General features: G+C 35.5%; 1 protein-coding gene across 2 annotated transcripts in view; it reads right to left on the bottom strand.

Moving 5' to 3' along the window:
• Nucleotides 1-2809: 2809 nt before the first annotated feature.
• The window catches only part of SPECC1L (sperm antigen with calponin homology and coiled-coil domains 1 like), a 69340-nt gene continuing 45559 nt past the window's right edge, over nucleotides 2810-26590 (bottom strand). For both annotated transcript variants that reach the window (XM_026859636.1, XM_026859635.1), the window contains exons 12-16: nucleotides 24613-24769; nucleotides 21059-21161; nucleotides 9933-10049; nucleotides 9081-9140; nucleotides 2810-6948 (exon numbers count right to left, since the gene is read on the bottom strand). In XM_026859636.1, coding sequence (XP_026715437.1) covers nucleotides 6859-6948; nucleotides 9081-9140; nucleotides 9933-10049; nucleotides 21059-21161; nucleotides 24613-24769 — 527 coding nt within the window. In that variant the 3' untranslated portion in view covers nucleotides 2810-6858. The remainder of the gene's footprint in view (nucleotides 6949-9080; nucleotides 9141-9932; nucleotides 10050-21058; nucleotides 21162-24612; nucleotides 24770-26590) is intronic.

The following is a 26590-nucleotide window of genomic DNA, read 5'->3' as shown; positions in this document are numbered from 1 at the left end:
CTAACAGTTGTGTTTCGAGGGAGTATAAAACAATACAAACCAGAAAAGTTGGATGGATGATAAGTTTTTAAGAATCACTGCTTTTTACATCATCTTTAAAGGCCACGGAAAATGAGCTTTAAAAATAGCTATTTAGGAAATATTATTACTGGCTGCAGTGTCATCTCAAACAAGGTTAGTCCTTATCCAATACAGTGCTGTGAAGTTAGACTGAGACCTCAGTAAGATTCCGTTATTTCATGGAGTCCAAAGTTTGTCTCACTCACTGTTCAGTCAATTCTGCCTCACACCTGAACTGAAAGTACCCTGGAGGGTACCAATTAATGCCCTTCTGACTTTGATCTGGAGAGTTGTCCAATATTAAATGGGATCGCTGATTTCATATACATTGCACAACTCTTGATCATTACTGACCCAAAATGAACTTAGTCTGGAGGCTAACTAGTCTATGCTTTGTTTAGTAGTGTTATACTTTCTTCCCATTAGATAACATACAGAAAAAAACATTTCTGTTCAAAAAACCCCTTCAGATATGTATAAAAGTGCTACTTAAAAATAGTAAAATTGACTTACAATACACGTAAAAACAAGTTTCTAACAAACTGAAATGTTGTAAATTACAAGGATTAATTACTTGAGTATGTTACATGTACTTGTGCCTTCCTTACTGAACTGATTCCCAAGTAATCATCCTAATTGAACATAAGCAATAATTGGAAACCAGTAAAAGCCTCCAGAGGAATTTCAACAATGGAACAATAACAACAAAAAAAGAGCCTCTTTCTCCCCATTTGTTGAAATAAGTGTTCAGAAACAAAAAATTGACTATTCCATTATTGCAAACGCAGTCTACTGTCAGAACAGGTCAGTTCATGAACTGTGGAACCAGGACTGCAAATGGCTCCTCTGCAGCAGGAAATGTCCACTGGGCTTCCTAACTACCATATAAATACACTAGTTACATGCAATTAAAATAATACATATATCATTAGAATGAAAATGCATGTGATACGCTGCTACACTGGAGCAGAGTAGGTTTTAAGCCTTGACTTCCCCGAACAACTTGTTCATATTCTTGAACTCTATGCAAAATATAAAAGCCTTAGAAAAGTGCAACAAAACTAGCTTCATGACATTTTTCATTCCATTTTCATAAATACAATTGCATAAAAATATTATTAAACAAAAGCATACTTCCCAGTGGAGAACAAACATGCCACATTTCAGCTCTGATTTTGGCTAAACTGAAGCCCCCTGAAAATAGGGGATTAAAATGAAACCAGCTTAATTGCATCAGGCTGCTGTAATATTCTGCCAAAATACCCTACCATTTTGCATCCACAAGCTCTGCTGGAATTGATGGGAAATTTATGTGCAATTCTGTGGCAGACAGTGGCCTAAAGGTTAGGAACATTCCAAGTAAAAGCTAATGTCAGCTGGAAGGAAGTAATTTGATATTCATAGTTTTTTTTCTGAAGTTTCAGTGTGAGGAAACAATTCTGTTATCACAGAATTAATTTAAGGAGGCTAGGATAATGACCTTGTCAAACTGAGTTCAAGGGTGCTGCATCCCAAAAGCTGGCAAGCACAAATACACAAGGAAAAAAAGACACTCGTATCAATATCCTAACAAATCAGAACTGTTCAAACCTTGATCTTTTAAGTTATTCAGCATTAATTATCAAAAGCATACTTGCTACATAATCCAGATGCTTAACATCTTGGCTTTGACAATTACAGTGTACTACAACACTGATACTGAAATCAGGGAATACAACAGAAAAAAAAACTTAGATGGATGATGGAGTGGGAATGCTCAGCAAGGCAGACAGTCATTTAAAACCCAGTCAGCCACTGTACTTTGAAAGCAGAAACACTATTAGAGGTATCTTTCTAAGTAGGGACAATGAAATATTTTAGGAGATGTCTATGAACCCTTAACTCACCTAAGGAGTTGATAATTTGGGGGCAAGAACACCTAATGGACACCCAGGGGTGTTGCAGGCTATATGGGGAATAAGGAAGTTGTGGGAGAGATTAAGCAGCTCTAACATGTTTTGCCAATCAACACACACTAACTTGGGAAAGCACAGTGGCAGGTCCAGAACTTGTGGATGATGACTACACTTTAATACCACTTCTCACCACATAATTTCTCAAACTGGTTAATATTACCAAGTATTCATAACACTAATGCTAGCTTAAAGAAAGGAATTCCAGAAATAGAACTTGGCAGAACATAAAAATAAAACAGAAATAAATATTTACCAAGTCAAGAGAAGGATCACAAACAAACTATATAGTTAAATCAATCTGTACATGAACACTACTATTTTAAAATCCTGTTTCTTAGGCCACCTCAGCAAGGGTCTTATTCACAACAGGGAAAAAACAGTGTAGAGGTGTACAACTGGATTTCCTTCCCATAAGAATTCTGCCTCTTAAGAGCTCCTGCTTGATGCAGCCTGCAGTTAAGCTGTGATTGTATTAGTTGCAAGAGGCAAATAAGTCACCATATGAGTCACATGAGCACAGTTTTAAAGGCTTAACTTTAGCCTATGCATAGCTTCACACCAGCCATCCAAAGTGAGCAGCTTTGGAAGATATTGTCACATACCACCTGAAAACCAGACAGCATTCCTAAACCAGTCACAAGCAGAACACAGAAAGTAAGAAAACCACCTAGAAGTTCTCCGTATCTCCAACTTCCAAGTAATCTTGTTTAAAACTAGGCTATAATAAAACTTGTACCCTGGGCCAAAACTGTACAGAAATAGAGTGAATTGAGTAAAACATAATTTTTTTTGTGATGCAAAAGATGCAACAGAATCCAAATGTCTGAAGTATTGAATCAGGGAACTGAAAGAACAGACAAGAACTTAACACTGAGATCATTAATGAGATGCCAATGAGAATTTTTCATCACAACTACAAAATTCTTAAGGCAGATCCTCAGCAGTTTAAACCACTATACTGCATCATTAGAGCAAGGGCCACACTTATTTATCCTTAGGCATGTAAAACCAGAGTACAACTGGTGCCAGTGATATAAACGTGAGTTTCACCAATATATTAAAGCTGATTCCTTTAGCTCTGGCAAATTAAGTGGCTGCTAAAGCATGATGATGGACATTACAGAAAAACACAAACAGCGGAAATATTTTACAAAATCAGAGACAAAAAATTATCAGAAATGCTACATGGAACTTGAGGAATATATTTTATGCAAAAGATACGAAAAATTTACATTTACATCAGAATATGCTGTAATTAAATACTATATTCTGGATAACCTATCCACAAGTACAATTTTAAGAGGGAAAATTTCACTCACAGCTCTTCAGAAGCATGAGAATGAGAGGTCTTTGTGAGGGCCAGAGATTCACACCAGAGATACTAAATTAGTGTTTCTATTTAAATATAGAAGACAATCAAATCAAACTCAATCAAGCAAAACTAACTGAAATCCAAATCAAGTATAAACTATTCTAAAGTCACCTTAGTTCTGTTATTGTTAGATACTCCGTATCAAAATCTCTCCAACAGAATTTCACTGAATAACCAAAATTAAATTTTGCCTCCTATCCCTTCTCTTTCAGTAAAGAAAATCCAAACTGTTCCTTCGGTTCATTGCTGATGGTGTTGCATCAGGATGACAACTAGCCAAACTGAATACATACCTGGCTCTAAACTGACCTCTCTCATCTATGGAGCATATCAGTAAATAGCATCCAGAAGATGATATAGCTGTATCTGCATCGGTATGTTTGACAGCTCCATCTTTTTGCCCACCCAACTCCTACAGCTGGCAATGAGTAACCCTGATATACTACAGCACAGGCAGTTGCAAGGCACATATTAAAATGCAATAATATAAATTGATGATAAAATATTTTGTCCTTTTTTTAGTACATTCGGAAATACTTCATGGATTAAAAAGAAAGGAAAGTAAATCAGCATAAACTTGTACTTTGTACGTACAAAAAACCCCAGGCTGTTTCAGGATTAACTATGAGTAGGAACCAAACAGAACAGTATCATCCACGTCCAGAAGGGCTACAGCTATTCTTCCTCTTGAGAAATTAAATGTGGTTTGAACCTTCAGAAAAAACATGTTGTAGAATGCAGCAGGGCATTATGTTTGTTTAAGATCTTCCATTGCTTCATTACCTCCACTCGGACACGTCTGCAGCATCTTGAATGTAAAGGCTCAGATAAATCATTATAAAGAAACTCTTCACGAAGCCAAATATTCCTTTACAGATACTGAATTCAGCAGAGGTTTATCAGACAGATCACGCCAAGAAGTAGTTTACAGAGCTCTGAAGTTCAAAACATGATAATTTTTATAATTACTAATATCTTTTCCCTTCCTCTCTATGAAGACTAGCAGCTTATCTTTTTAACAGAAAGTATCTAGAAAATGTGATCCATTAGTGTTATTTCAGTTAAGGACTAATACAACATTTCAGGTAAATGAGGTTAACCATTTGACGAAAAAAAAAATCATCTTAAAGCTTAAATTACTTTAGCAAAACAGGTCATGAGTGAATTTAGAGAAACAAATGCTATTCTTTTCATTAGAAAAATGTTTTCTTAAAATCTAAGGCAATGAATACAATAATCATAGAGAACGATGTCAGTTCAAAGAATGAATTGTTTTTTAAACAGACATTGGCAAAACCTAGAATTTAGTAGTAGGAGATGGAACAGGAGGCAGCAAGTGTGTATTTCCAATATGTCTATTCTTATTGAAACTTATTTGAAGAAATGAAGTAAACAAAAATTTCTGAATAAATATACGGAAGAGGAATTTTATTTCAGCCTTTTATTAAAATCTGTTACTGAAGATTTTTCACTTGAAGCCTCTCTTGCAACAATTGTCTTTAGATTATACTGGCTCTTCAAATGCACTAAATAATCTGAGGGTATCTAGCTACTTTTGGGGTTATAAAGAATTGTAAGAATGTAATAGACACTGCTGCTCTGAAAACTTCTCCAAAGGCCCTCACCACGGATTAAGTAATTTTTGCAGTTCTCACAGGCACATATTAATGAAAGAGTATATTTTTATACAATGCTAGGTGCTACAGACATGCTGAATTATTACTCTTCAACATGGGCTATGTTCTTCAGATGTTAGGTTTTTGGATTTGGCAATAATTTTGAGTTAAATCTGTGCTTTTATACCATGATGAAGTTTCACAGATGCCAAGCAGTTGCATTCACTGGGTTAACATCTATGACATTCAAACTGTCCTTAACAGTCACAAGTGCACCATAGGAATGGCAGATTCATTTTCTTTATAACAGGGTTACTGTGTTGAAAGAGCATGTGCTTATAAATAGCAGTTGTTACAGAACTCACTTCTAAAGTAGGCTTCTGCTTAATATTAATGAGATGTTCACCTGTGGCTTAACTGCTGATAAGTATTCAGAAAAATAAGAGGCAGAAGCAATGACAGAGTGAAGTCTTCCCTTGATTTGACAAACAATATTACAACAAACAGCTTATGACAAATGGATATATGAAATCATTCTGAGCCATTAACATTCTGCACAAGTGCCAGGATGTATCAATTCAATGATCACTAAGGCACTTACTTGAACTCTGTTGCCCGAGAGCTGTTACATAAATTCAGGTACATTTTAGGAAAACAGAAGTTGGGCAGACTAAAGTTTCTCAGTTCCTTCCTTGTGACAGTGAGTCATTTCCACGCAATATTCGAGACTACTGGGTGTACACACATTACATCAGTTCCTCTATAGTTCTTGTCAGAGAATGTCTCACCTCCTGTCAGTCAGATGACGATGTGCAAGATCAATGAAGAACACACAGAAAACATGGCAAAGCTGGATTTTGAGACAAACTACTTCATTATTACATCTTATTGAAAATCTCCACAGAGGAAATGCTATCCCAGTCCCAAAATTCTACCACAGAAATCCACGATGTATGCTTGTATTGCTGTAGAGTAAAGCCTGGGGTAGCTGTGTGTGCTATACAGGCAAAGGAGGAAGAGGGGAAAGAACAAGCCATACAAAGGTTGATTATTGATTCATTTCTGGTATAATGGAAGCACAGGGAATTTGGACAGATTCCTTGAAGTAGAGAGTACCCTGAAAACCAGGAGCTGTGAGTGTTAGACTTCACAATCCATAAGATAAAGTTGGAAGCCACATCACTGTGACAGAGGTAGGCTTATAATGAAGCTTGAGAATGAAGAGTTCTTCTGTGCCAAATTTTTCGAGGTATTGAGAGCACTTTTCCACTCAATTTGTCATTATGGAATAAAAGCTTGTTTTCCTAGAATATTGTGCACACTTTAAAGGTGGGAAAATAGCTGTAAAGGCAGTAACTAAATTACCATTAAGAACTCTACTGTATTGGGATGCCATACGCTGAGGGTAGAATATTCAGACTCTGTGGTATCAGGATGCTACAGAAAGTTCAGTAATACGATGCCATGTTATCCTCTTCCTTCTCAAAGCTTTATCTGTACATTCAGTCTCCTATATGCTAGAGGATCCATTCATCTCACTCTTCTATGAAAGAAAACTTCAGGAAGTCTGGCTGGAAAGGCAGCACATAAGTAGTCCAGGCTCTTCAAGCTACATAATTAATCTGAATAGCTTAATATCTTGGGTTACTCCAAGCATTGTGTCAAAAAGTTCTTGCTCTTGTTTCCAGGCTTAGTAGCTGAAGCAATCTGAGGCAATCCAGGATAGTGTCACTGAAGTTTGAGGGGACTCAAATGCTGCCAGTTTTCAGTGAAATGGGGATTAGCATTTCAGCAATATTTCCATCTGGTAGCTCATGTTGGTTCTATCCCATGGATCTGCTGAATTATTATGGTTTCAGGTTTCAAAGTATTTGTAAATTGCTGTAACATACAGCATGACATTCTGCCAGTCTGGACGCTCAGTTCGCACCATTTCATTGATGTCCTGTCACAGAAAACAGATTGATCAAAATCAGGAATGATAACCTTGTAATGTGATAGTGTTTTTACAAATTCCTGGGAATGGTAAATCTGTAAAGTTTCGACAATTTAAAGCATTGATGAAGAAAGCTCTGTTTTCTTCCATATATCTTTGTATTACTTACAAAGTGTAAACAGCTATGAACAGCATATCTCCAGATAGTTATTCTGTTGATTTAAAATTGAGATGTCTAATGCTGTGCATGCTTGAGTTGCCCCCTGCTTAATACAGTTAGTAAAGTAGTCAAGACTTCAGTGTTCACATACCCCTACACCAACCTCAAAGTCAATACAATCTATCTAGGAACGGTGAGTCTCAGAATCAAGTCCCAGATACTAATCAAAGCTGCAGTTCAAAATTTATATCAGGGTAAGAGTCAAGCATCAATAAATAATGAATCCCATTTTACAGTAGACTACTGAACTTTAGATTATATATAAAATTTGAGTAAAGAGGCAAGGAAGAGGGGTGCTTACTGCCAATTTGGGTATATCCAAGAGACAAAATGATCAATTTGTGTCTGATAGGCCAGTTGACATGTGTTTCATACTAACAGTATGCCAGATTGTCAATGAATAATCAGGATAAACAAAGCCTGATCTACCCTTTTCAGCACATGTACAGAGGAGAACAGTAATGTAGTTTCTAGTAATTTTTGTTTACTCTAAGGGTCTGTATTTTGTAAGCTTTGGGTCCAGAAACCTCCAGAACTTAAAAAAGAGAAAGTAATTTCTTTTTAAGCTTTCCATATGACAGCAGCTGAACACTTTCTTATTCAAGGAACAAATAAATTCCCCCTACATTGCCTCTACTATTTACAAACAGTAGTATTCACACCCCTTTTTCACCCTCCAGCCATGTAACATGGAAAAAAAAAAAATCCACAAACTTATCCATCGTGCACACTGAGTATGCAGGCATGTAAATAGATACTAAATCCTTAGGATGGATACAATTTGCACTTCCATTCAATTTGCTTTTTTAGAGTATCTGTAATTAAGTACATTACAAAAATAAAGGACAGACACCATATAGACTAAAGATGAATTATGTAAGAATTACTGCAGTTATTCTTCACAATCTATGTCTTACATCAGCACTTAGCAAGAAAATTCCATGTTTCAAATCACTGACAGAGTCAAAGTACAAAAGCCCAACAGTTGCACTGCCACTGTCAGCAAATACAATCCTGGAGGGGTAAAAGTGCTGATAAGGAACAAGGAAAGTGTTATTTTTAAAAATGTCTGACTTTGTTGTATTATTAGTTGCTAACTATGGCAACTTTGTTAGAATTTAGGTTACAAAAGTATCAAATATAATTTCTGATACTGGCAATTTTAGCTGAATTTTTGTGATTATTCACTAGGGCTTGGGATACTCCCAATTCCAAACCTTCAGAAATCTTCCTTTTTTTAGTAAATACTACGCTATTGAAAACTAATAGTAAGCTAAAATTTGTGTAAGAAAGCTTATAATAAACAAAAAATGAAAAAAACCCTTATATTTACAATTATGACAAATTAGAAGTCTAAACTTAATATTGACTCTCATATTACACTGAGCAAAAGAACAAATTACATAGCTTGATTTGCACCTCCAGAACACCAAAAAACCCAAATAATTTGAAAGTAGGTCAGACAGGAGAGCGCTAATGAATTCTTGAAGATTATATCACATCACTATTTCTCAAATTACTCTCATACAAATCCATTGCCTTTATTATTTCTTATGATATTGGGAGATGAGTTTTGGTGAATCTTCCTTTTACAGCTTAAGGGTTTATCTGCTATAGGCTATCATGCTGTTGCCTCTGTTGCAGCTGCTGGACTACAGGTCTGTATCTCAGTCACTATTTAATGCAAAAAACATGTAAGCTTAACTGTTGATGACAGTGGTTTTATTAAACAAAGCCAGTGAGGTAGGGAGTATCTTTTATGTTTTTCAGTCAAGTATGATACAGGGGCAATAACCTCTAGCTGAGCTCATCTGCTGCTATTTTTAAGGATAAAGCATTAAAACCTTTCAAAAGTACAAAATAGAATAATTTCATTTTTATAAATGGATCATAATTCATTCAGTATGCATATAAAACTCACCAGAGTGGATTTGATGCCAACACTTTCAGCTGCCTGAAAAGCCAAAGTGAAATTTCTTCTCTGCATGAGATATAAAAACATGTTAGAAACCAATTTCAAACATAATAAAAGTGATATTAAGAATGTTCATAGTAATGCTGCTACTTTTGCATCAAATGAAGTCTATAATTTGACTACAGTAATATAGAAATGAACATGTCCTAATATAATCCAAAAATTTACAGAAAATGTTTATTCATTCCTCATTCAAAAGACAATGCTGAAAAATGGTAGTGAAGAATGACTGAGCTAGAAAATGCTAATTTATTATTTTAAAAGCATAAATAAAAAAAAGCTCTTCATGTATTAATGAAACTTTTTTTGGATGTATTATCATTAATAATATATCTCCACATAACACACCAGTAGGTATTAACTGTAGCACACTAGAATACATCCAGACAGACTACTCTGCAGTCTAGCTTACCTTTATTTGATACATCTCACTTGAGAAGAGTCACTTATCAGTATAAGAAATTAGGAAGAAACAACATCCTTGTTAAACCCTTCTTGCTTCCAAAAACTGAACTGAAAACACATTCGAACTGTTTGGGTTAAATAAAATGCCTCAGACTTAAATCTATGAACTTCTGTTATTTTTCTTATCTCTGATACAAAGTTCTGTTTGATCCAAAGATCTCATAACATTAAAAGGTTATAATAAAAACAGCAGTAAGGTAGTCTGAAGTTTTTCCATTAAGGTTCCTAGTAATACTGGGATTTTTTAGAACTGAAATTTCTTCATTCTTCTTTATTAACTCATACTAATTATACAGTCTCACAATCCCAGGAATGGGATTTTTAATGTCTTACCTTGTCCTGGCTGTTTAGTTCTTGATAGGGAATATGAGCTGGGAGGTAAGTGTGGAGGACTGCACAGAAAGCCAAGCCGTCATTCCAGCTACTGCTGAAGTTTGTTATATCAATATTCTTGAAGGGAAAAAAAATACAAACAATATTAAAATCATAATCTAACAAATACTAGTTCTACGAATCCACCAATACTTATGGGGTGGGGGGTGTGATATTGTTTTTTTGTTGTTGTTGGGCTTTTTTTAAAACATATTTTAAGTAACCAGCAGAGAAAGTGATCAGCCTAATACTGAAGTTCTGTGGTAAGAAGCCCAAAAGCACTACTACAGAGAACAACAGAAACATTTAGTGATAAGAAAATCAGTTATCTTATATATTAATTTCAGGTAATATTAAGCTCCGCCCCCCTGAAGTACAAAATGCATGTGTTGAAAGGTGTTAAACATGCTAGAGAGGGTAAGAGCATACACACCAAGATAGAAAAGCAAACAACTTAGAGATGTACACCTAAAATCCCTGCAACAGAAAGTATCTCTGTTATTCTAAGATTTTACTTTTCTGCTTCTACTGCATTAATATACAGACAAAATTCCTAACTGATGAGGACAAATATTTTCTCTTCTAAACAATTTCTATACAGAAATATACACAAACAAGATCACAAACAAAAATTAAATTTCATTTGGAAATAAAGATGTTTCAACAGATTTATCACTGACAGTGTCAGGGAATCATTACTTTTGGGATTGAAACTGAAACTGGAAACTGCAGTCTTGCACTTCTTGATCTTTTAATTCCAGTAGGAAACTCAGTGGCACTACTGGTAAATGCATCTCCTGAGATTATATATATTATTGTAAAAAGAGTCAGCCAGGTCCAAGTTATGAACAAGATGCCTCAGTGACCTTTTAAATTATTGTATACTTGGCTGTTGGCAGTCAAACAATGGTGAAGAGGCTAAGTGGATAGCAGCCAGTTTAAACTCTGATTAAGAAACAGCCAGTGACAACATGTCACAGTTTATCTTTTAGACCTTTATGGAGAAATATAAATACGGTTTAATATCCACCTCACTTAACTGGGCTGAAGCAGAAGCTAACCAGCTCCCCTACTTAATTTATAAAATTTTAATGTAGCAGGGACCTTAACCTCCAGTCACAGAACTGCAGAAACAACCACACAAGTCAACCTTTCACCTCACAGCAATTTAATAGCCATCACCTGTCTCTGACAAGACTCAAAAACCTGTCATTCCTAATGCAGAAAAGTCCACTTAGAGTCAGTGTTACTGTGCCACGCAGGCTGAGAACAAAGGCAGTTGTATTTCTTGTCAAATCAATGACTTGGATTACAAGTGGAAAACAACTGCAATCCCCTCCAACAGAGGAAAAAAACAAAACTAAAGGCAATTTCTAGAAGAATGTGAGGGAAATCTCTATTTCCTGCTCAGCTTTAGCACTTTTTATACAAAGTCCACCAAATGCAGGTTCAAACTCTGATGACGTAAGCGTACGTGCTCAGGCTCACAATGCCCAAGGCAGTGGTCCGAGCCTCGCCTGCCGTCCTGCTGCCTGCTTGCAAACGGAAATGTCATTGTTGGAGACCCCCAGTCTGTGGGAACATGTTCTTCACACAGCTTCCTCAAGCCACAGGGGTGGGAAAATTTAAAAGAAAAAAAAAAAAAATTTTAAAAAAAAAATGAAGCTCTCCCTCCTTTCTCCTCAAAAGAGACAGGAAATTGGATTTAAATTAATGCTTGGTTAAAACTTATCCAATGTTACTTAAATTAGGCAAGCAAATGCAACACATGGACTTTAAGGAAAAAAAGGGAAAAAATAGCAGATTGTTAAGGCCAATAAATTCCTACTTGTGTCTGTTTAAAAAGTTACTTTTTGAAAATTTCTTTTCCCTACCCCGTAACCAGCAATGCCTCCGATCACATCTGTATCAATAAGATGGATAAAGGCGGGGAGAGAGGTTTCTAATTGTCACAGTCATCTGTAATAAGCTAGCTATAAAATTCAAATGTGAACAAACCTGTTTCCTTTGCTATACAATCTTTTAAGGGAGAAAAACTCAGTCCTGGTTTTCATCCTCTGCTGAAATATTCTCCCTCCTTCCCCAGGATGGCCAAGTGATATGGGAAGGAGAGGGGAAATATATATGTTGGCATTGTCACAGTTAAGTTAAACACACATCTGCTCAGACATACATGCATGCAGAGACTTTTTTTTTTTAAATCATATTAGTTAAAGCTACTAAGAGCATTAGCAAATTTTTAAGTCTCAGGACTACAAGGATAGAGAGATTCCTTATTAAAGTAAGGACTGAAGCACTGCTGAATATGATCAACAGTTTCTAGCACACCAGTTTCTAATCTAGTGAGTTAATGCTACATATAGTTTCAACATTAGTACCTGTTGATTTGCTATTATTGCAGAATATACTCTATTTACCATAGATCAGGAGTCCATTAAACCAGTCACTGTACAAATAAAGTTTGATGGTACCTTGTCTCTCAGAGCTTACAATGCCTTTTTCATCTCCCAGATTGCTCCACACGTTTCAGAAGCAGCACAGCAATATTTATCTGAAAATTTAAGAGTCTGAGCCTAAGCACCAGCATCCCTGAAGCACAGATGAGATCCCGGAAGGGTACACAGCCTTCAAAGTGAGAACAGCAGCTTATACTGGAAGTGAGGGAGTACAGAGAAAGGAGATGCATCAATGCAATACTGTTAAAGCAATGAGCTGAAATGGTGACCTTTGCAACAGTCAGGATGGACATCAATAGGCAAGAATGCATTAATCAAAAATAGAAAATAGGATGCTGCAGTGATGAGTATGAGATAATCAGAACATGCACCTGAGGTTTGACCCTGTGGATGAAGAAGGCAGATTTGTGCTCAGAATATATGAAGAAAGAAATTGCAAGGTATGAAAGAGTCTGGATGCACTAGAAAATAGACCTACAGAATGACTAAGGCTGAAGACAGAACTGTTTACTTGATTTAAAAAACAGGAGGAATGCTCACCTCCAAAATCTAGAGACTTTTTTTCATAGTTTTATAAGTATACTTGCTCACCCCAACAAGTGAGCAAGAAAAACAGGATAAAATTGTGCTGAAACCAGTAAATTAAACTAAACCAAGAGAATGTCATCTTCCTTTAAACATTATAGTTGTATAAACTAAAAATTTCACTTTAAATATTAGTAGCCTGCATAGAATGTTGAATTTTGAATATAAACACTGGAAAAAAGGGCCACTTAAAAAGTTCACTCACAAGTTTGTTGGTTCTCAAAAAGAACTTGGAATATCCTATTTTTCTAAATCGTCCTGTAGGGTCCAGCTTTTATTATTAAGACAACAAGCAGAAAACAAACCCATCATCCAAGAATCTTAATGTATCCAGAGAAGCTGATTTAAATACAGCGGAAGGAAACAATTAAAAGGGAACGGTTTCTGTTTCCAATTGCACTGAGCATTATGAATTATTATTACCTCTCAGACTAAAAAAGTATAATATTGGTCAGACACTAAAAAACAAATCTAGAAACTCGACAGACTGTCATTTAAACTGAAAATTTAATTTTTTATGTAGGGCTCTGAGCACATAACTGGCACATTTAAATACACATTTAAATACTTTATTTCCCAAATGCTTTTAACTACTTGTGGTTTTTTGAAAAAGCTTGGTCAGTATAATGAAATCAATCTTGCATTAAGCTCTTATTTCTCAAAGAATTGACAGTAAACAGAACATCAGCCTAAAATCTCTGACATAATTTCTTCTTTGTTACTGCTTTTATTAAGTAATTGGCTCTATTAAGAGAATTCTGCTGGAATCTAATCCAGAATTTTTCTTCAAGCCATTTCAGACCACAAAATATTACAGCAATTGAAGGATATACTTTAGGATAAATTGTCAAATGAGAAACAAGCCTTTCTAGAGACAGGTGAACTAGAAGGAGATTTATCAGTCCTTGTCTATTAATGTTTAATACTTAGGGTAGAAGTAAAGTCACATCTAGTGACGATTTTTTTTTTTTAAAAGGCAATTCTAACAAAAGAAGTTAAGTAACAGGCTGTTTTCGTCAAAAGATCTGTGAAAGATATTTTCCAACCAGGAATTAAAAAAATAGAGTTAAAAATTTGTAAGAATTTTCTAGAGACGGAGCATAAGAAAGTAACATTTTACATAATCAAACAGACCAAATTCTATAGTCCATTCTACAGCCATGACAAAGAGGGGGAGAAAAGATGGTAGGGGAACACCCAGGTGGATCCACAACTAAAACCCATTTCAAGCATGACTCAAGCTCCTATTAAAGTGCAGAGTAGGAGCAGTCACCACAAAGTGAGTATTTCCTTGCACTCAGAGAGAAAAAAAAAAAAAAAAAAAAAAAAGAGTAAGAAGATTCTTCCTGAAACAAGGTTGAAATTCAATAGAACAAAATGATCCATCATCTTAGGCTGAAATACAATAGTGGTTAAAAGGTAAATGAACTGGATTTGAACATGAATCAGAAGTGCATCCTTAGAGTAAAGAAGGCAAACTGTATCCTGAGCTGCATCACTAAGTGTGCAGCCAGATCGATGGATGGGATTCTTACGCTCTTCTGGGCCCTTGTAAGTCTGCAGCTAGAATACCATAGAGAGCTTTGGTCCCCCCAGTTCAAGATAGTCACTGAGAAATAAAAAAGGGTCCAGCAGAGAGTTACCATAATGATTAGATGGTTAGAGAACTTGACAGATGAAGAAACATTGAAGGAATTTGGTTTATCAAGTCTAAAGAAGCTAGAGAAAAGTAATCAGTCTTCAATTTCCTAAAAGGCAGTTACAAAGGGTGGAGTCTTCACCATGAAACAATTAAGCATTGGAATAGGTTGTCCAGAGAAGTGGAGGAAATCTTCCTCACTAGAAACAATTCAGACTGCTTAACAAGGCTCTGCATAACATCAGTCTAAGGCCTCTTCCCAACCTCTGACTTTTCTAGAATTCACCATTTCAAAGTGTTTTTAACCAGTTCAGTGTTAATTCACTGACTTCTACAGTCAGTGAAAACACCTTCCCCCCCCCCCCAAAAAAAAAATCAAGAAACAGGATTAACTATAACCCAGTGATTCAACTAACTTTTTTTTTCCCCTCAGAAAACTCCACAGCTAAAGAAACCCACAAACCAAAAACCCCCAACTATAGAAAACACGTTTTTTAACCTACAAATTAAGAACAAAGTTATTTTAACTATCTCTTCGGCAGACATATCCACAGCTGTCTTCAATCTCCCTGAACTATGTATAGTACAATTTGAGCAGAGGAGCACGCTGCATAGCAGCTATTTCTCCATCCCTTGCTCTGTACAAGGAGGAAAGGTTCCCATATCCTAACTCAGTTTGGCTCACAAATGAGTTAGGACATGGAGAAAATAAAAACATGTGTTCATGTCTCTGTTGTATTAGTTAATGAAATAAGTGGGCTGAGAAAGCAAAAGCATTAATATGATTCTGTACTATAATATATATTAAACCATTAAAACAAGATTTGAAGTTTAAGTGTACAGACCTTGGCAGGCTTCTTCCCATGGCAGAAAATTACTATTAAAAAGCTTTTAAAGGCTTTTAAAGACACATACACACACACAAAATAAAAGAGTATCTGTTTAAAAAATGAGAAGGGTAAATGACAAAACAACTCCTATCTATGCTCCATTAAATCTGGATTCACTGATTCTCAAATCACAGATTACAGCTCAGGCTATCAGTACTTCTGACAGTAGGTGAGAACACAAAAGTATTTCTGGAATAGCCTTAACAGCAGTTCCAACTACTGCCTCTTCAATCCTAACTTCTGAAAAGGCAGCAAATGGCAAATATAAACCATCAAACCCCTTAAATATTGACTGTTAATGTTTCTTTCCATACCAAAGATGTTATTTTTTAATTTCAGCACAAAATAGAACCATAAAAGGAACAGTCATTCTCAAAAAAACACAGTAATAGCTTTGAACATTAACATTTGAAGCACTTACAGAAATACAGACAGCTTAATAATTTATTCTAAATTTTGTCATAATTAAGTCTAACAAGTTGACATTTCTCTTGTATCAGAATCCAATCCAAACAGAAAAAGGAAGCATGTCCTTCCTTAACTCAACAATTTTTGGCTAAAGCATCACAGCTTAAACCAAGGAGAGAAGTGTTTTGGCAGCCTGACTGCTTTGATGAATCAACCAGACAGCACCAGGGAAAGCATGAACACTTGGGAATTATTATTTGAACACAAGCTTACATAAGCACACAGTCTTGTTCTCTTTTTGTGCTTTTCAAAAAAATCAATATAATATTTTGAGTATAATATGATCTAGCTTAGTGCTGATAAAGACATGTGTATATAAGAACAGTTTTAAAAAAGCAACCCAAACCTTTAGCTTTGTTATTCTACACTTACTGTTGAGTACAAATGAAAGCATTGCTTGATTTCAGGGTGCACTTAGCATAGCATTAGGTATACATACATTCATACTCAATCACACTGTTCAAATTTTGTTGTTTATTGCTGCCATGTAGATAGGAAGTTTTAAATTTTTTGTAAGACATGTAGCATGGATCTATGTAAGAGGTAAAAATTAGGTCGTCTTTCCAGAAAAAAGCAGGATTGCATGAATTAGAGGATAGGTACTACAAGGCGACATTAAAGAGGTCCTCCAATGTATCTGTAATTAGTAAGCATGGAAAGCGTTAAGAAAGGTTAAAAAAAACCTTAGTCTATTCTTGCTGCTATCTTGTGACAACTGCTTTTTTGGTGTCAGACTTCTGGAAGTAAATTATCTCTAAGAATTCTGCCAAAAAAAGGAAAATAAATTGAAATATTGCTATAGATAAGAATGGGTAAGGATGTGTGTATCCTGTTTATTGGTCCACTTCTTAACATGAAACATGCATGCTCACATCCTTTTTTGGGCTTTTATTACTTGTGTAGTCAAAATGAAAGTAGCTGTGTTCCAGCTAGGGTAAATGCTTTGTAACAGCTGGATGGGATTACTTTATGCTTTGAAGATATCTGGTATTTATGACAGTTTTATGACACTGCACATATTTTAGAAGAGCCAGGACGATTCTCTTCTCTCTGGAAAATGCAACACTTGGCACTGTACTCTGAATCAGTATGTCAGATCCTGAGCAAAGTTAACACGTGATCGAATTTCAAGTATTTTGATCATGCCTGTTCATCTGGAAACTAAAGGTGATTCTCTCCTCCTTTATCTAAATGCTTAAAAACCCCACCCTTATCTTAAGAGAGCATCTTCCCTCTTTCACAGCTTAGGGATCTGTTCAGCCCTGAATATAATTAAGCTCAGTAACTTAGTGAGTGCAGTACTATGTAGATTGAACAGGCTCTAGATGAAAGTTAATACAGAACCTGCCTGCTGTTAGTTCTGCCATGACCTTCAGAAGATCACCGTTCTCCAAACCTAAACTTCAAGAACAAATTCTGCTTGCAAACAACATTCAGACAGCATGTTATATTAAAAGCAATAATATAGTAAGAGAAAAAGCCATATGGTTTTTTACATCAGTAAGAATTTATTTTAATTGGCTATTTTAACCTTATCTTTATTGAGGTACTCTTTCAAAATATATCAGATTTGGAACACAGTTAAATACTGTTTAGCAACTACATTTCAAGAGATTTGTTCATTTATTCCCTTCCAAATTTGCTTGAATAAACCAAGTAAACAGCACAATGAAGTAATTTATTATAGCTTTTTGACAAGGTTAGGTATTACCTTGTTTATCATAATGCATTCACAAAAGACAAAGTCTTAAGATACCTTTAAAAACTCTCCCATGTGGAACTACATATTTGTCAGAAGTGTAAAGCACAGTTTGGCATAAATGCCTGTGAAAGCGTGAAGGGCTTTAAATAAAATCCTTCCACTACAATGGGCTGAAATTAGAGCTTTGCCACACTATCATTTTTTAATTGTTTAGCAGTCACAAAATTACAAGCTTCTAAAACAGAGATACTTAAAACTTTTAATCAAAACCTTGAAAGTAATTTCCTAGAGGGGATAGGAGAGTAAAGTTATTCTTCTTCCATTTAACTTGAGCAGACAAAAAATATCCTAATGTACCAAGCAATTAAACAGCACTGTATTCTTCACAAGTATCTTGTGAATAAAGGAAACCTCTCAATGAAACAGTACGGACTTTGGTGTGTTTTGTCATTTGTGGGTGTTTTTCCCCTCCTTTAGCATTTTCAACACATGCAGCTCAAGAACTACAGCTGGCCTACAAAGAATGACTTCCAGCCGTATGCCACTGTTCATTAATAAGGGCATGCCAACTATGTCATACCTTGGTTTTAATATTTTAAGATACCAGCAGCTCACCCATAACTATACACTTGAAACAAAATTTTTGCAATTAAGATTTGTATCTGGCTATTTCTGTGACTACTATTTATTAGTTCATATATAAACCAAAGATTCAACTATCCTCCAATATCCAGTGCAAAATACAATCCCAGAAATGAAAGGTAAAACAAGACCAGGAGCAAAAATGGCTGTTAGAAATGGGGCTTTAACTCCATGTGCATGGTTACATCTTCTCTATAAAACACCAGCAGCTGAAATAATTTCTTATAAATATTTTACATAAATGTATGCATAAAAACCTACAGCTTCACAGGTGAGACATCACCTCTAGGTGACAAGGAGAAAACAAGACCAGAAAAGTGACTGTTGTTGGCAACTGATGAAGAAGTAAACATGTTGGCAAAGACATACTTGAAAAATACTGGCTCACAGGGCTGAGTTTTACTTAAATACAGGTAGTTTACTTAGATTTGCATTAGAAACAATTTGATATAATATGAATAGGACAAAATTCACAAAAGAATTCCTCTGAAACAAAAGCCTTCTAAGTTGCCCTTTTGCTTTGCCTTGTTTCCAAACTGCAGTTAAACTCTCCCAGGTCATTTTAGAACTTGTCACAAACTCAATTTGCAAGTATTTTTCCTTCAACCTCTTATATTTGTAACTAACTAAATAATAGGTAACATTGATTTAAATTGGTAACAGGATAGAAATTGGTGACTAGATAGAAAGTGGACCAACTGCTATTCCTATGGAGAGAAAGGCTGGGGTATTTAGGACTCCTCAGTTCTGTGTGGCTCACACAGCAGCTCTGAGACAGAAGACAGCTGGTTGGTCTGCAGGCAGGTAGCTCTACAAAGCATGTGCTGGCTCTTGCCCAGATGCTAAGCCAGACAAAAGTAAACAGTGTCGTAGAAGAAAAGTAGAAGTTATAATGATGGGAAATGCTGGGGATAAAAGAGAACTGTAACAGAGTATAAGACACTAGGAGGAGCTGGATGTAAGAAAAGGTACCCTGTCAGTACTTGGGTGACAGGAAAGGAGGAAGTGAGCTAGAGTACCTTAAGTAGAATTGAATGAGGGAGGGAGATGTTCATGATTCTGATGTTTGTTTACTGCTTGTCAGTTTTGAATCCACGTAGTTTTAAAATAAAATGAAAACGTAAGCAAAGTTCCAATTAAAAAAAAAAAAAATCCTTATCTGGTATTGATAACATTGTTGAGACACCAGAAAGCTGGATAAGCACTATTCACAATGAATACAACACTGGGTATGTTTAAAACTTTAGAGTATCACTAACATGGTGTTCAACCAGAACAGAATTTCAGGGGATGCTGCAAATAATCAAATTCTGTATAACAGAGAAACGAAAAATGAGTGTGCCTAAAGCAAAAGACATTCTTCACCAGAAACTAATTTAATATAACCTTCTGATATTATCTTACTCTTTCAAAAGAAGGCATGCACCGTTTCTACAGATGCTATATTCTATGGTTTCTCAGTAGCAACACAAGCAGAAAACCATATTACAATTGTTGAAGCAAGTACAGTAAGTCTCAAAACCCATACTTCTACTAATGTTTATAAAATTCAAGTAATTATAAGCAGCAATCTATATAAACAAAAGCATGCCCTTGCATGTACACACAACTCTAGAATAAGAAGTTTGGAATACTTTCTATTACTTTTCCTAAACAGATAAGAAAGCTGTCAAATTCATCTTTCATTTCAAGACAATATGGGAAAATATTTTTGCATTTAGTTTTAGAGGATTTATAAAGAAATATAACATCCTGCCTTTTTTAAAATGTGGGGAAGGAGAAAGGTTCTTTCCACAAAGAAGCTTATCCTCAGAAATAGCACAGTTTAGTACTAGACGTGCCACAGGAAGAGGGGGGAGGGCTTATATCACAAGCCTGACCATTGTACTGAAAGACGACTTTTCCTATGGATGGGCGATCATCCTGTTATGCGGCTCTCAACTTCCTCCTGCATTGTGAGTCTCAAGTCATGGAAAGAGTAAAGTTCTTAAACTGAGGATTGTGTTGGGAACTCCAAACACTTTCAATACAAGTTAACCAAACAAATACATCATGGTCAGACTATTAACATCCTGGTTTAGTTTGCTGAAGCCAATATTCTTTTGAAAAAATAATGTAATCAGGAGAACTCTGGATAGTTATCTTGTTAGTTCCTTTGGCTTGTGATAACATTTGGACTAACTGAAAAAAACCCCCTCTGGAACTGCAGTAGAAAGCCAAGTTCAAAATGCAAGACAATGCAACCTTCACAAAACAACTGTCCCTAAATAGAGACTAAATGGAAGCATGCTGAAGGATCAAAAAAACCCCTAAACTAATTACCCACCCCCCAAAAAAATTCTCTGAAATTTGAGAAATGGTACTCTAACTGCATTTTGGAAACATTAACTTAAACCTTAAGCTGCTAAAGTTTCATTTACAGTTTCAAAAGTGCAATCTGTAAAAGGCTGTTTTAAAGTGCGTCCATAAGAGGTCAGCTGCCCCCTTAAGAAAAAAAGCTGTTACTGACATGGACTGAAGTGACTGAAGAGCTATTAATGTTAGTTAGGTAAGGACTCACAGCATGTGTTCCAAGAAAGAGTACAGTACATACCAGTGCCATTGCAATCTATGCAGTCAACTGTGGAGCAGCCTGGTTTATGCCACTGGCAGATTCTAATGTGTTGCAGCTAGAAGTATGCTACGTTAAAAAGCTCTACAGTTACCTGATATCCTTCTGTTTTTTTCTGGCACCACTTCAGCAAGGCATTCCTCTTGGATCCTCCATATTCTCTTGCTAGGGCAGACAAGGGATCTTTCCTCTCTTCCCTAGGAACAAGGCAGAAGAGCAACTCAGAGCCTGTAATGTATATTTTGCAACAGAAATACATATTGCAAGAGTTCATAAAAAACAGAGAAAGTATTGTCACAGTGAAAATAGTAGGGGTACAGCACTACTGACTGAAAAACAGGATACACAGAAATACCTGCAGAGATTTAATTATTTCAGAGTAATTTTTTCATTAGTGAATCATCCTTCTTTTTCCTTTAAACTTTGTTTTCTATGTCTTTCAACCTCAATGATATTTTTTCTAAGCGTTCAGAAAATTAAAGTCACAACATGGTAAGTTCCAGCTTGAACCATTAACCTAACTCAAGTGACTTTATTTTGTATTTAGAAAGAGAATAAACTGATGCTATCGCTTTTGCATCTCATGGCTGATTACAAATGTCACCTTGAAACAACAAGTTTGCACATTAGCAGCATGGCGTGACTAACAGAACACTTGCCTGACATCTAGAGTTCTCAAAAAAGAGGAAGGAGATCTAACTAGGCTGTTCTGCTATTTGATATACTGGCACAATAAAAGCTATCAATTAATTTCACTTCCAGTCTCTCAAGTTATCTTAAGTAATTTTTTCTTTAAGGAAAGATAGAAGAAGAAAACAATCATATGCAAGTCAGCCTTCTTTTCACAAGTCTTACATTGCAAGCATCTCTTTACTAGGCTTCAGAAATGAGTGCTTAGATTAAAACTTTTGTAGTGGCCTAGTTACATGATTCAGTATTTCTACAGATACTCTAGTGAACAGTCTGACAAAAAGACCAGGTATTAGACCATTATGGAGTTTAGTTACTGGATGTAAAGTATACCACCATTTGTTCTTGTTTTTACTAATTTCCATTTGGAAAATTAAAATAAGATAGCTATCAGTGAATCCATACTCCAAAGATTTCCTCATCTGCCAATTTTTTTAGAGTCCTATGTAGATGTAAGCAAGATTCTCACAACATTCACAGAAATGATATCCTAAGTTAATCCTTTTGGATATTTCCAAAAAGACATACAGATTGTATAAATTAATTCTCAAATCTTCAACTCTTTGTTCTTTGTAACACATTTGTGACTGCAAAGAGGGGTGGAATGTGGAAATACATAGTATTTTCAGTGGATTCTCTGATGCACATTTACAGGTAGCAATTCTGCACGTTCTGCTAGGGGAAGAGAAAGCATCCAAGGAAGGTGGATTTCTTCATGCATGTGTGCTACCAACAGAACACCAGTGACTATTCCACGTATCAGCATCTGTCACTCAATGCATAAAAGAGAACATGTGCCAACATACAAAGAAATGTTTTAAGACACTAATCTTAATTATATGTGTCGCAATTTGCTTGGTGAGTCACCATGGAAATAAAGATGGCGAGATCTCCAAGTTGCTTACAAAGAGAACATTTGAAACATCCATGAAAATACATGCACAGTGAAACAATAAACAGGAAACAGTGTGTGCCCTTCAGCGTGAAAGATAGCAGTATGAGCCTTCAAACCTACCTGTTAATCGCAGAGAGATTTAACATGACAAGGAAGTTGCTAATTGTGTTTTTTAAAGATGAAATAAATTATCTGAACAGGTTACTGTATCTAAACTTCATAGGCACCACACAGCCAGAATTATGCTTCAAGAAATTCTGTACTTCAGTGCTTAAATCAGTACATATTTCAACAATCCAAACTGGTGTATTTTTTCATTAGTGATTGAAAGGAGTAACAGCAGGATTGCCTATTCAATCTACAATGAAGATTATGCAACACTACGAGAACTTTAGAACGGAGATTTGGGACAATATACGAGAACTCAAATTAAAAGCTCCCCCTCTAAACATACTGTTTAGCCATGAGGGAGCTGTACAGCCTGTTCTCAAACTCCAGTAAGAGCACATAGTTTATATCAGGTTCTCACAGTTATGAAAACACCGCTGAAGAAAATAAATTAGCTTAAGTTGTATGGACACAATGAGAAATGGTTTGGCATATAAATCTTACAAGCTAGTGTATTAGGTCAACTGTATTCCAAATCAAAGAGCCAACAAAGTTTCAACTATAACAGGGAACAGTAAACTGCAAGTATCTGTTTCGGTGAACTATACCAATAATATTTTACAACAACTTTCAGAAAAAGGTAGGGGGAAAAAAAGAGAAACCTGTTCACATAAGAGATTGAAGTCCAGCGAGATTCTGAGGATGGTTCCAAAGAGCATGCTCACCACTGCACACCCACTGCTGCACATTCCACTGCTAAATCTTTTGCAGTGATTAGCATTGCAGTCAGGGCGGGTGGCTTAGTAATAACATAATTATAACTGTACAATTTTACCATGAAATGCCATGTGATTTGCTACAGTTTGCAGGCTGCCATCAATGCAATTTTATACATTACCAATTCAAAGTTCATATATAGGTGCTTTAGTCTTTTTTTTTATTTCTGGATGAATTTGATCTAAATTTAGGTGCTAACACACACAATATTAATTGATGCTGGTAAAGTTCCCACGAATCCAAACTCAATTTAATTTCTGCACAGTCAAAGGAGAGCAGCAGAGGTGTGCCTCAGCTGATTTCAGAGAAATAATTTTCAACAGCAATCACAGCTGTAAATAACTTCACAGTTTTATAACGTAATTATTACATATAGCAAATGTCTCAGAACATTAAGGGTTTAATATTTCTGCTGTACAAAAGCTTTGTCAGGAAGTCCCATGTTAAATGGTCTTGAGAAAGTCATTTAACCTCTGTCTGCCAGTTTCCCAATCTATGAAGCAGGGCTAAGTACATACTTCACTTGCATTACACAAGGGTTAAATACTTTCAAGTCCTTTGACTGCTACCACCACAGATAGGAAAAGTTTTAAATTTATCACAAGCTTATCTTTTTATGTTACTAAAGAAAGTGGGTTGTCTGGCCATTTGTTACTTAGACTTGGATTCTGATTTCATCTGTGGGACAAATAATCCAGCCTATTCACATATGTTTATTTAGATGACTTGGCAGTGTCTGGAATCGAGACCTAGTCATGCTGCCTTTGGTCTTCCGCTGCTATTACAAAAGTTGAAGTTGATCATGTGGTCTTTCTGGGTCCAAGCCATTCTGAAAGATTTGTTCAACATGCCATAAGGTCATTTCTTGAATTTGACTTCACGGTATTTTGAACTGATATGATGCTGTTATTTAGTGACATGATTTAGCTTGGTTTTCTAGTGGAGCGTTAAGTTTTGGTATTAACCTCTTAAGCTCCAAAAAAACTAATTTCTAGTCTAACCTTTAAAACATATATTGAGCTGCAGAAAACACTTGCTGAAGCTCACGAAGATTACTGACAATTGTTATTGTATAGCACTACAGACTGCAGTCTTAGTGCCAATATTACATACTAGATATATGCAGACAGATAGCTATGAAATCCACATTTCAGTGTGCCACAAAAAGTAGTTCTTACCTTATTCGACTTCTGGTTGTAGGGGTGACTGACGCTGTAGGAGAAGATGAGAGTGACAACTGTGGTGAGGTGGTACCCATTGCCATAAGAGATGCTGGAGATGCTCCATCAGGTGCAGTGATATCCCGCTTGATTTCTTCACTACTCCTTCGAGAGACTAAGTGGGAAATGCCCATGTATTTATCATTAGCAAACATAAAAACTTTCAAACTTATTCTTGCTCTCTGACAAGCATTAGTTCAGAAACCATGCATAGAAACCTATGTTCAATACTAGGCTTCAACATTTTTCTTGATACTTCCCATTTAAGACATATCAAGGATTTAGAATACACCACCAACAGTTACAATTAAGCCTGTATCTTGAAGCAAAGAAAATTTGATGAATGTATCTTAATGGAATATCGCTAACTCCATCTGAAGGATTTAATGAATGAGAAGGAATTTTAACATCAAACCATTTAATTTTCTCTAGTCCATGCAGTTATGTTGCTAAGCTTTGTTAAGAAAAAAAACCCAAACAAACAAACCCGAAAACCAAATCCCAAAGAGTTTAGAGACGACAGCTGCTTTATTTCCACTTAATTTTAATCAAGAATTGGCATGTATGCGATGCTCTGGACATTAATTAAATATCATCAACAAGTATATTGAAGATTGACCAGAGACCATTCAGCCACATTCCACAGAGCTTGATTCATTTTATCAAAGGACAAACAATTTTCATTTTGAATGAAAGCACAAGCATTATCCTCTGCAAAACCAAATTTGGAATGGTTATGTATTCTCTGCATGGAAGAGTTTCCAGTAAAAGTATGAGGTTTGCCTTTTATACCTAAATAGTCACCATTGTTTATGTTTGTGCAAATCAAAGGGTACAACTCTCCACATGTATCAGAAGCTTATTTTCTAATGACTTGGGGCAATTACATTAATTTATAAATACCAGACACAAGAAGCTGGGAAAAAACTTTTGGGTAGACTTTTTTTTTTTAGGACAAATCAAAATTATCCAAAACACATTTTCTTCTTGAAACCATTTAATAAAACACAGTCATTTTAAAAAAATATTTCTCTCAAATTAGTTCTGCCTAGTTTTAGAGAAAGTATAATTTTCACAGTACCACATTATTTGTGCTATAAATCTTAAAGATTTGTTTTTAGAAGCCCCTGCTGATACTAAGATGTCAGCTTGATAACAAACTAACACTATACATGAACTTCTACTTAGCAAGTCTATTTTTTAAAAAAAAATAAAAATCAAAGTTAACATCAAATGTACAGCAACAACTATGAGTAATTCCAGAGAATATTTGTAGGTTATGCCAGTCACAAAATGGACTCTTTAAAAATGATTCACTGAAAACATTCTTTTGTTCTACAGAATGGGTAGCTTTGCTAGATAATATGCAAAAACACTGACATGCATTAGATAATGTATAACGATGCATTTCTTACTAAAGAACAATCTTCCTATTTTAAACCATTGACAATAATTCTTTCCACAAACAAAAATGGAATTGCTTGATAGAGAAGGACAGTATGTTTCTCTGCCTCACTCAAAAAAACCCCCAAACCCCTACATCTAAGCAGTAAAAATTAACAGCCAGGAACAGTTTCTTTCCTCACATAAACCTTGCACACCAAAATTATTTGTAATAATTATTTATATTTAATAATAATTATTAATTTTATTTGTAATAATTTTGGTGTGCAAAGGAAAAAAGACATAGAAATCAACTGTTACATACATGATTCATACTCATCCATCTGGTATGTTGTTGCAAGTTTGTATACGGAACAGTAAGGACACTAGATGAACAATTAAAAAACATCTCTTCAGTTCCACTTGATGCAATAAAATAGAATACTATATTACCACTGGACTTTAGTTTCTTTCCCCAAATACTTCATTAGAAAATATGAATGTGGAAAAATAAGCTATTCCAAATATCCAAATAGAGTTTTTTTGACAAGAG

This window comes from Athene cunicularia (assembly GCF_003259725.1).
Source record: "Athene cunicularia isolate RWA chromosome 15 unlocalized genomic scaffold, athCun1 chr15_part1, whole genome shotgun sequence".
Classification (NCBI taxonomy): Eukaryota; Metazoa; Chordata; class Aves; order Strigiformes; family Strigidae; genus Athene; species Athene cunicularia.
The sequence above is the reverse complement of the archived record's forward strand: the minus strand, read 5'-3'. Positions and strand labels throughout refer to the sequence as shown.